General features: G+C 42.0%; 1 protein-coding gene across 4 annotated transcripts in view; it reads right to left on the reverse strand.

Annotated features, from left to right (window-relative positions):
- Positions 1-11,265, reverse strand: part of LOC124006441 (serine/threonine-protein kinase ULK2-like) — a 65,154-nt gene extending 53,889 nt beyond the window's left edge. For 3 of the 4 annotated variants that reach the window (XM_046316456.1, XM_046316455.1, XM_046316457.1), the window contains exons 1-3: positions 9,947-11,264; positions 2,490-2,582; positions 2,260-2,301 (exon numbers count right to left, since the gene is read on the reverse strand). In XM_046316456.1, the coding sequence (XP_046172412.1) occupies positions 2,260-2,301; positions 2,490-2,582; positions 9,947-10,036 (225 nt within the window). In that variant the 5' untranslated portion in view covers positions 10,037-11,264. Of the gene's footprint in view, positions 1-2,259; positions 2,302-2,489; positions 2,583-9,946 lie in introns of all 4 variants that reach the window. The other variant, XM_046316458.1, reaches the window with a different exon arrangement.
- Between the last annotated feature and the right edge of the window lie 863 nt (positions 11,266-12,128).

The raw sequence follows: 12,128 nt of genomic DNA on the forward strand, positions 1-12,128 counted from the left end.
ACAGAGAGCGCGAGCGACAGAGAGCGCGAGCGACAGAGCGCGAGCGAGTGACAGAGAGCGCGAGAGAGACAACTAAATAAACAAAGAACATGGGAAGAAACAAAGAAGAGAAATGAGTGCAATAGAAAGAGAGAGTGAAAAGAAAGCCTAGAAAGAGAGGACGCTTGGAGGCGTAACACCCATCTCTAACACTGCAACACTATCTTCGTTTCCCTCTAAATGCCAAAGCCGCAGTCTTTTCTCTCTTTCCTTTCAGACGGCATCTATAAGCCCCACTGCCTGTGTGCCAAAGGCGACAGCTGCAGAGGCGAGAGATGGCCCAGGGAGAGTACAGCCCTGCCAATGGGAGGAGAGGGGGGAGCGAGAGACAGACTCTAATAAGACAAGCTACACACAAAGCCCAAACCAGTGTCTTCAGTTATGGGGAGTGTTCTGTGGCAATCCTATTCACTTCCAGGTAGAAGTTGCCCCTCCCCCTAATCACATATCTAGGATCAGATTCCCTGACACCCAATCCAAATCTTAATCATAAGGGGTATGAAAAGATAAATCGGCATCTAGTGCCTGTATTAGTGGATGTAACCTACTTCCACTCATCCAGTCTGTTCAGCATTGACAAGGGACTTTTCAAACACATTTTACATCACACACCACATTAGCATAACGGAAATGTCTGACTCTATAAGTGGTGATTACATCAGGGGCGTGGCCGGAGGGATGAAGGGAGGAGGGCCGGATGGGTAGAGCAGGGTCCCGGTGGGAGGCTTACATACACACAGGAAGTGCCTCACCGTGTGGGCAGCGCTGCTTGATCATCACTTCAATAGCTCTCTCTAATACCATTCTTTCAATCTCTCCCAATTGGGTGGAGCCCTACCAGAAAAGCTTTTTATAGCTAGAGAATGCAGAGAGACTCATAGCGCTACCTGCTAACCATGGAGTGAACAATGAAGCCCACACAGGGCTGAGCTGGTGTTTCAAAGGCTGTTCCCTGTTCTTTAACAGAAGGCTTTCAGTGATTTCCATGCTGACCCAAAGCTACAGGTTTACTAGTCACCATGAAGTAAGGTCATGATGAGCTTGACTAACGCCTGACCTTTGGTGGCGGCCATTTTGTCCCCCACCTTGGACTACCCTGCCCCTGGACACATCACTGAGGACAGTCGGTGGTGAGTTCTGATGGCGTCCAGGGAGATGTTGGGCCGTACAATGCATACTGCTGGTATAACCATGGACAGTCATGTGACTGAGAAGCTCCCAGGCTCCACCAGTCAGTCAGTGGTCACAGCCTTGGCCCACCAGTCAGTGATCTGTCACACATCATGACCACTGACTTTACACACAGACTTCTGCTCTGGACATATGCAGTCAGCTCCACATGGACCGGATAAACACAGAAAAGGTATACTCAGGAGGGTGGCAACCCATTCTAATGTGTTTGTCTGGCTCACTGGTCAGCTTGTGATCGAGAGTGTTCTGCCTGTATGCTGCCGCATTGCCCTGCACTGTACGATTTTGCTAGTTATAATGACTCAAACCATTTTCTTCAAGCCATTTAGGTCTAATTGAGCACTGTTGTTGAGAATGGCTAGATGAAACGAAGACCGGTCAGTATAAAAAGCACCTGAGTGAACTGGAGGCTCAGTCAGTATGCAGCCTCCGAAGTTTTAGTGACGCTCGGCCAACTCGGCGGCTGTAGTAGTGACGCTCGGCCAACTCGGCGGCTGTAGTAGTGACGCTCGGCCAACTCGGCGGCTGTAGTAGTGACGCTCGGCCAACTCGGCGGCTGTAGTAGTGACGCTAGGCCAACTCGGCGGCTGTAGTAGTGACGCTAGGCCAACTCGGCGGCTGTAGTAGTGACGCTAGGCCAACTCGGCGGCTGTAGTAGTGACGCTAGGCCAACTCGGCTGCTGTAGTAGTGACGTGGCCAACGCTGTAGGCCAGGCCACTCGGCGGCTGTAGTAGTGACGCTAGGCCAACTCGGCGGCTGTAGTAGTGACGCTAGGCCAACTCCAACTCGGCGGCTGTAGTAGTGACGCTAGGCCAACTCGGCGGCTGTAGTAGTGACGCTAGGCCAAGTAGTGATGCTAGGCTCGGCGGCTGTAGTAGTGACGCTAGGCCAACTCGGTGGCTGTAGTAGTGACGCTAGGCCAACTCGGCTGTAGTAGTGACGCTAGGCTAACACAGTAGACACACTCGGTATACCTGCAATCAACTGAGCTCTACCTTACTTCAATGGAAAACAAGATAAGGACTTACCTGGACATCATAAAGCGCCACAATGTTCTCATGTTGAAGTTCCTGGAAAACAAGTACATTAGTGATGCATTAGCTACTGTACCTTTGACGTGACAACTGGCTTCTATTTAGATTTATAAGTCAAGGCCTTTCAGTCAAACATGATGACTAATGGAAGATCGATGTCAACTCATTCTTTAAATACGTTTCCAAGATAAGTGAGAAGGAATTAGGTTAAGCATACTACTCACCTTGAGGATTTTGATTTCCTTGCCAAGCAGGATCTGGGACTTGGAGAGGTTCTTCTTGGTAATGCTCTTGACCGCTACCTCCCAGTCAGTCTTCTGCAGTCGGAGGAAGGAGTGACATAAAGGAACAACTAGTTAAAATCCCTTTAAACATGTTCAGTTCCTCAATCACTTACACTAATGCCAAGGGAAGCTTGTGTGTGTAAAGCTCAGGCCAACTGGCCTTTAATTGCTTTGTGTGCACTGTGTATCATCATTTGTGAGAGAGATACATGGGGATATCTTGGACAATAAAACAAACACAGGTTTCTTAAGTTTCTATCAGATAGACTGAATGAAGAAACAGTCAAATGAGTTATCATGCGCTTGACAGTTATCATGCGCTTGATGGTTTTTGCAACTGCACTTGAAGAAACTTCCAATTTTCCGGATTGACCGACCTTAATGTCTTAATGGACTGTTGTTTCTCTTTGCTTATTTGAGCTGTACTTGCCATAATATGGATTTGGTATTTTGCCATAATATGGATTTGGTATTTTACCAAATAGGGCTATCTTGTTTGGTCTCCCGAGTGGTGCAACGATGTAAGGCACTGCATCACGGCCGGTGATTGCGAGTCACACAGGGCGGTGCACAACTGGCCCAGCATTGTCCGAGGTAGGGTTTGGCCGGGGTAGGCCGTCATTGTAAATAAGAATTTGTTTGTAAATGAGAGCAAAACATTCTTATGGTGACAATAACATTTGTTAGTAGATAATGTGGTCTACAGCTTATCATAAGGTACTCTACCTTGGGCAAGCAATACCTCGAGACTTCGAGACACCAGCTGTTATTGACAAAGACACACACCCCCACCCCTTGTCTTACCAGAGGTAGTGTCTCTATTCTGTCGGTGCATGGAAAATCCCGCTAGCTCTATATTGTCCGTATTGTCGTTCAGCCATGTCTCGGTGAAACATAAGTTTGTTTTTAATGTCCCGTTGGTAGGATCATCTTAATCATAGGTCATCAATTGTATTATCCAAAGATTGCACGTTAGCAAAAAGAACGGATGGCAGTTGGAGTTTACTCGCTCGCCTACAGATCTTCAAAAGAATGCCTGGTCCGCGGCGCCTTTTCCTGCATAATTTCTTCACGCAAAAGGGCGAGGATCTGAGCATGTTCCAGTGAAAGCAGGATATCCTTCTCTTCGGACGCGTTAAAAGGAAAGTTTCTTCCAATCCGCGGTGAGTAATCGCTGTTCTGATGTCCAGAAGTTATTCCGGTCTTAAGAGACAGTAGCAGCAACAATATAAAACACAATAAGTTAAAAAATAAGTTAAAGAAAATGAAAAAAAAAACTAAAATGGCACAATTTGTTGGGAGAATGTAAAACATCAGCCATGTTTTTTGGCGCCATCTTATAATAAGCAAAAGACAGTCCCATCATGACTTTAAAGGACATGAAGGTCAGTCAATACGGAACATTTCAAGAACTTTGAAAGTTTCTTCAAGTGCAGTCACAAAAACCATCAGGCGATATGATGAAACTAGCTCTCATGAGGAACGCCACAGGAAAGGAAGACCCAGAGTTACCTCTGCTGCAGAGGATAAGTTGCTGTTAACTGCACCTAAGATTGTAGCCCAAATAAATGCTTCAGAGTTCAAGTAACAGACACATTTCAACATCAACTGTTCAGAGGAGACCACGTGAAATCAGGCCTTTGTGGTTGAATTGCTGCAAAGAAACCACTACTAAAAGGACACCAGTAAGAAGAAGAGATTTGCTTGGCCAAGAAACATAGGCAATGGACATTAGACCGGTGGAAATCTGTCCTTTGGTCTGATGAGTCCAAATTTGAGATGTTTGGTTCCAACAGCCATGTCTTTGTGAGATGCTGAGCAGGTGAACAGATGATCTCCGCATGTGTGGTTCCAACCGTGAAGTATGGAGGTGGTGTAATGTGTGGGGGTGCTTTGCAGTTGACACTGTCAATGATTTATTTAGAATTTGATGGCACACTTAACCAGCATGGCTACCACAGCATTGTGCAGCGATATACAATCCCATCTGGATTGCGCTCAGTGTCATTTGTTTTTCAACAGGACAATAACCCAAAATACACCTCAGATACACCTCAGGCTGTGCAAGGGCTATTTGACCAAGAAGAAGAGTGATGGAGTGCTGCATCCGATGACCTGGCCTCCACAATCACCCGAACTCAACCCAATTGAGATGGTTTGGGATGAGTTGGACCACAGAGTGAAGAAAAAGCACCCAACAATTGCTCAGCATATGTGGGAACTCTTTCAACTGTTGGAAAAGCATTCCAGGTGACTACCCCATGAAGCTGGTTGAGAGAATGCCAAGTGGGCAAAGCTGTCGTCAAGGCAAATGGTGGCTACTTTGAAGAATAACAAATATTTGTTTAACACCTTTTTGGTTAATACATGATTCCATGTGTGTGTTAACTCATAGTTTTGATGTCTTCACCATTATTCTACAATGTTGAAAATAGCAAAAATAAAGAAAAACCATTGAATAAGTAGGTATGTCCAAACTTTTGACTGGTACTGTATTGGAAGCAATACAACTTTCCCTCAAAATAGTTGTACAATGTGCTCAGCAATACAATAAAATTTGGTGGGCATGCATAATGTTGATGCATTGGAATAGAAGGTATGGAGAATGTTAAAGAGCCTGTAGGATTATAAAAAAAGCAGTTGGGAAATTAATATTTGAATTTCAAATACAATGCGAGTATATTTAAGTGGTTTAAATGATTCACTTCCCTACTAACCTTCTAAAAGTGCCAAAATCGTATTCTGCCAAAAATGACAGTGCGAGACATGTTTTGCATAACGTACATTTCACGCATGCGAACAAAGAACACCATCACACAGTGTTTCACAGTTTATTGAGCAGAGACAAAAATCAGGTGTCTCAGGCAGTATTTGTGTAACCTACCAAACAATGTACAGTGTTTTCTGAAAGTATTCAGACCCTTTGACTTTTTCCACATTTTGTTGTTATAGCCTTATTCCAAAATGTACTAAATAGTTTTGTCTCAATCTACACACAATACAGCATAATGACAAAGCAAAAACAGATTTGAAATTTTAGCAATTTATAAATGAAAACCCCCGGAAATATCAGATTTACATAAGTATTCAGACCCTTTACTCAGTACTTTTTTGAAGCACCTTTGGCAGTGATTACAGCCTTGAGTGTTCTTGGTTATGATGCTACAAGCTTGGCACCTGTATTTGGGGAATTTCTCCCACTTTTCTCTGCAGATACTCTCAAGCTCTGTCAGGTTGGATGAGGAGCTTCACTGCACAGCTATTTTCAGGTCTCTTCAGAAATGTTAGATCGGGTTCAAGTACAGGCTCTGGCTGGACCACTCAAGGACATTTAGAAAGCCACTCCAGCATTCTCTTGGCTGTGTGCTTAGGGTCGTTGTCCTGTTTGAAGGTGAACCTTTGTCCCAGTCTGGGGTCCCGAGCACTCTGGAGCAGGTTTTCATCAAGGAACTCTGTATTTGCTCTGTTCATCTTTCTCTCGATCCTAACTAGTCTCCCAGTCCCTGCAGCTGAAAAACATCCCCACAGCATGATGATGCCACCATCATGCTTCGCCATAGGGATGGTGCCAGGTTTCCTCCAGACGTGACGCTTGGCATTTCTATATATATATTTGTTTACCTTTATTTAACCAGGCAAGTCAGTTAAGAACAAATTCTTATTTTTAATGGCGGCCTAGGAACAGTGGGTTAACTGCCTGTTCAGGGGCAGAACGACAGATTTGTACCTTGTTAGCTCGGGGGTTTGACCTTGCAACCTTCCGGTTACTCGTCCAACGCCCTAACCACTAGGCTACCCTGGTGGTTAGTCTTGGTTTCATCAGACCAGACAATACTGTTAACCATGGTCTGAGAGACCTTTGGGTTTCTTTTGGAAAACTACAAGTGGGTTGTCATGTGCCTTTTACCACAAGGAGTGCCTTCCTTCAGGCCACCACCATTAAGGCCTGATTGCTGGAGTGCTGCAGATATGGTTGTTCTTCTGGAATGTTCTCCCATCTCCACAGAGGAACTCTGTAGCTCCTTCAAAGTGATCGTCGGGCTCTTGGTCATCTCCCTGACCAAAGCCCTTCTTTCCCGATTGCTCAGTTAGACCGGGCGGCCAGCTCTGAGTTCACTGTCTTCTTGGGGACCTTCAATGCTGCAGAATTTTTAAGTACCCTTCCCCAGATCGGTGCCTCGACACAATCCTGCCACGGAGCTCTACGGACAATTCCTTCCACCTTGGTTTTTTCTCTGACATGCACTGTCAACTGTGGGACCATATATAGACAGATGTGTGCTTTTCCAAATCATGTCCAATCAAATCAAGTCCAATCAATTGAATTGACAACACATGGACTCCCAAGTTGTAAAAACATCTCAAGGATGAACAATGGAAACAGGATACCCCTGAACTCTGAATAAATAAGGTATTACTCATAAATAAGGTATTTCTGTTTCTATTTTTTTGTAAATAAGCAAAAAACTGCTTTGTCATTATGGGATATTATGTGGAGATTGATAAAATAAAAAATGTTTGTCAACTTTAGAATAAGGCTGTAATGTAACAAAATGTGGAATCAAGGGGTCTGAATACTTTCCGAATGCACTGTATAGCAAGTGTCGTAGAGGGCACAATTTTACAATGTCGCAGTCCAGAAATGCCAAAATCCTGGACCTCTGATGGAGACTGTCATCAACACATGCTTCTCTTTAGGACCATTATGTGCCCAGGCCCCATAGGCTACCTCAATAACCTTGACTAACCAGTGCCCCGCAAATTGAATCTGTACCAGTACCCCCTGCATATAGCCTCGCTACTGTTATTTTATTGTTTCTGTTTATTTATTTATTTTTACTTCAGTTGATTTTAGTAAATACTTCCTTAAAAAACATGAGCTGGCGCACACCCAGAAACATTATTTTGTGTGGAGGTGCTGACTAATGGCAAATAAACTTTTTTTTTTTTTATAAGGAGTCGCACACTCCATATTTAAACTCCCAGTAATTTATTGGGAAAATCACCTTTATTGGGGGTACGACTATTTTTTTTATAGTTTATAGGAAATACTTAACACTTTTTTTCCCTAAAACTGCATTGTTGGTTAAGGGCTTGTAAATCAGCATTTCACTGTAAGGTCTACACATGTTGTATTCGGAGGATGTGACAATGTTTTTACTTGAACTGTTGGAATCATAGAAATAGAATGAATTTTACTTCTATAGTTATAATAGTATAATAGTACTGACAACTAATGAAAACGCCAGGGAGGAGTTATTGTGACAGGTTAGGAAGCAAAGTGTTGACAAGTGTTTCCTAGGAGACCCTATAATCTTTGACTACATTGAATGTTCTCTCTTAGCTACTTCATGTAGCTAACATATTCATCCTTTGCACATTCCGCTTTGCTTTAGAAGATACTTTTGCACAAGCATGATTTAAGTCTATACCATAACTGAAACTGTATTATCAGGCTGTATAGTTAATTACCTTTGTTCTGACTAGTTAGTTAACTAGCAATTAGTGGCTAAGAAGATTTAGGCCCAACTTGCTAAGAAAATACATCTGCAAACAGCTAATTTGTATCTTAAGAAACAAACTAATAGTGTAATTATAGAAGGCTAGTGGAGTTATACTAAGAAGCAAAGTGAAAACAGCATCATTGTCATCAACATTGTTGCATGTGCTGCATTGACCATGCAGACTGAATGCAAGTGTCTCATGGTCGAGGAACAACAATTGCACTCCTTGAGTGACAGGGGGCAGGGTTAGGTCTGTGTGGAAAGCGGCATGGAGAGAGAGCAGAAAGAGATGACTCAATTAGCGAAGTAAACTATAAGAATGGATGTTACACACGGCCTATCCCATTTAACAAAATATTAAAATACCATATAGAAGTAAAAACACAAAGAGCTCCATGTATCAATCAGTATATCATAAAATACAGGTATACCACCCAGCCCTAGATCCCACCCTGGTCAACAATGTAGCGAGAGAAATGTACATTTTAGTAATTTAGCAGACAAAATCCAGAATAGAAAAGACAACAGGCAAATGCAGACGAGGTCCCACTGTCTAAATCAGGGATGGGCAACTGTCAGCCCGTGGGCCGCATGAAGGCCCTCGGATCAATTTCCAGTTTCAATTTAGGAACTAATTCTGAGTGTCAACTTACTGTTGCGAGTTAGAATACACAAGGTGCAATTTTGAAATTTGGTTGTGCATTACCAGTTTTTCCCTTGTTATGTAAGACACTGACAGTCAGTCATTTAGTCCATATCAGCTAAACTATTTTAGATTGCTAAATTAGTTTTGCAGACAGCTATCCAAACTTATCATTAGCATAGAATTACCTGCTGGGGGCCCCCTATTGATTTTGTCAGGTGAGTCTCTCTCCAACCCTATGGCAAAATGTGTAGAATTGTACTAAATTAACTAAAATGTTAATTTTAAAAAGTCTCTCCATTGTTAAGAGGGGAGACACTAAAATGCTTTGCCGACAATGTGGGGGTGAATGGATGTGGATACACAGACTCGCGAGCAACTGTGGCAATAGGGTAGCATGGTGACATCATCCCTGGAAGCATCACACAGTGAGATAGATGTGGAGCAGGCTCAGACATAAGTAACATTCTCTCCTCTCTGACCGTCCTTCAGCTGCACCTTGATCAACAGAACAGTTTGGTCCACATCCCCATCATGGACAGTCACCACAGTCCTGTCAGTCAGTCAAGATGCTTTGTTATCACTGGTGTGTGACCAATCAAGCTAATAGAACGAATGTATCATCACTAGACTATCATCTCATTGTATTGGTCATTCAAAAAAAAAAACACTGTCAAGAAAGCATTGATGTGTAGACTATTATCATGGCTCATATCATCACTGAAGATGGAGAAAGAAGACCTCGAGGAGGAAAAACAAGAAGACATGCTCCTTTCTCTCCACCTTGTCTAGGCTGGCTACGTCAGTGAGCTATTCACTGCTGTTTGAGTCATCCGTTTCATGAATGAACGGCTGGCATCTCAATGCACCCCAGTGCCAGAACATAACATCACATGATCGAGGCTTATGAAACAATAACATGCATAATCAAACATGTAAATAATAACATTGTTATATTTGAATACGGTCAGCCTGTAAATGGATATAATTGTATTTCATTGCAATACTTGCATCAGTAATAACAAATATTTAAACATCTAGTTAGTTGAAGGAAAACTAAACAAAATGATGCCAAATGACAGTTAATTTACTGCAGTGCAATGCCATTGACCCAGATGTATACAAACGTCACCACTCTCACATAACCTCAGAAAAATAGAGGAGAGGGAAGGTGGGGAAGGAGTAGGGAGGAGACAAGAAATGCAATGGGAAAGATGGAGATGCAGACCTTTAATGTTCCAGATATTTACCTTTCTGTGCCTTCCTTTGAACACCACAGCAAAAGCACCATGTCCCACCAGGTCCTTTCTGCTGTATTCAAAGTCTCCAACAGTCTCCATTGTCAACGTAACTGTCCAATTTTCGTCAGGTGTCAAAAGGTTCTTTCTTCAGTAATGCACTTTGAAGGATGCTCTCTTTTGATAGTGGAACCTTGATTTAGCTGTCAAGCAAACTAGTGATTGTGGCGTTAACAGAATACAAGTCAGTTTTACAAGGACAAGCATGCATTCCAGTCCACCTTTGATATTGCCTGAGAAACAGCCAGGTGATGATGCAACTGATCACGTTTAAAATGGGATGAAAAACTGGAGCTAGTGTCAAATTCTTCCCTGTCAGTAGCCAATTACAACAGATTATATAAGGCTTTACCTTGAACTATTTCCACAATCAGACACTGCAGTCAGCTGTACGCATGGCTGGCCACAATCCCAAGGTACACAATGTCAGTCCCTACTGCCAGCTGTCATTTTCTGATCCAGATTGCTAGCGTTGCAAACTGGCTAGTTAGCTAGTTAAATATGCATTTAGATGGCAAACAAATTAGCTCAAAAACTGCTTTGCCAGACATTCTACATGATGTCAAGTGTCCTGGATAAATAGATTGCAAGCTTCAAACACCCACAAACACTTCAACTATATAACCAGAGTGACATGCTGCGACGACAAGCGTCATGTTGTCCATGCATTGTAGCTGGCAAGCAACCAGGCTAACAACATTTTATATAGTTAGCTAGCAAGCTACCTTTAACGTTAGCTTCATGCTAACTAAACAGAATATCAATTGAATGGACGGACATCAATTTGTGATTTTCAGATTATCGCAAGAAAATACAAAATACAGGCCTAACGTTATATATGTGCCTGAAAAACTATGAAATGCAACACCAATGAGTTTGAATAGAATTTGTGTAAGTCACAGCCAGCTAACGCTGTCATAATAGTCCTCTTGTGGCGAGATGTTCAAACCAGGTGACGTCTCTCCTCTTCGAAAACAATGATGTTCGTGCGATTCTCTTCAATGTAATCCAAAATGCATCTATTCAAATTCCTTGATTTTCATCATTGGGCCATCACATCTCAGTCACAGGGCGAAAATCATTGGGTCAGCAAGAAAATGGCAACCGATTCAAGTTTACCTTTACAGTACGACAAGTAAAACCCTTCAACGTATGTCCCTTATTACGCTTCACCTGAAAATTCATTTTGGTTTCGTCTTGTCCCTTCCCATCACATTGACCAGGTACAGTGTTGTCTGCTGAGACACTCTACCAATGTGAATACAGAGCAAATTGCGAAAAGAGTACCGTGACACATATTTTACACCATATCCCTCCGCGGACTACGTCAATGCGCAATATACCCTCCGCCACGAATGATAGTTCCATGGTGTCATCGGTCATCTCCGTTCGCCCAGAACTAAAATCTCGCTTTGTAGCATTGATTTAATTTGAATAACAACATATTACATCCTTCATTGTAAATATATGGATCGTATTAATTCAATTAAATATGTAATTACTTAGCTCCGTCCAAAATAACTTCACAGTCACACTTATAAACTGTGTATAAAAGTGTCCCCTACTCCTACTGAATTAATTGTTAATTTCTTCATTCTCTATGATACATTTTACTTGCACAAAATCAAATATCAGTTCCCAAATGCAATATTTTTAAAAACTTGAAATCGAATATTTAATCAAACATTTAGAATGAGTCAATGACAAAAAAAAACAATATGTATTCTTACAACTCTACCTTAGGTTTACAATTGGAACCCCTGAACTTTTTCTTTGTATTTGATTGGAGGTACTTTCACTTTCATGGAACTGTTGTCACTGGCAAATTCATGTGTAGTGATTTTTATTCATCATTTTTGTTTAATTTCATAAGAATACAATATATTTGTAGTTATGTCCTATGCTTATTTGTAATTGTATTGTAATTTCAATAATACAAAGAAAGAAAATAACTATTCAATAATACAAAGAAAAAATATATATATATTTTGTAATTGGTCAGATGCTCGATCCACGAGAGACTTTCATTTAGGCTTTACTCATCTTTTGCTGTTCATTTAACTGATATGGATTAACCAGAAGCAAGGTATGTTTGATTAAAAAACAGAAACCATACAATTGTTTGACTGACACC

This window comes from Oncorhynchus gorbuscha, linkage group LG19, assembly GCF_021184085.1.
Source record: "Oncorhynchus gorbuscha isolate QuinsamMale2020 ecotype Even-year linkage group LG19, OgorEven_v1.0, whole genome shotgun sequence".
Lineage (NCBI taxonomy): Eukaryota > Metazoa > Chordata > Actinopteri > Salmoniformes > Salmonidae > Oncorhynchus > Oncorhynchus gorbuscha.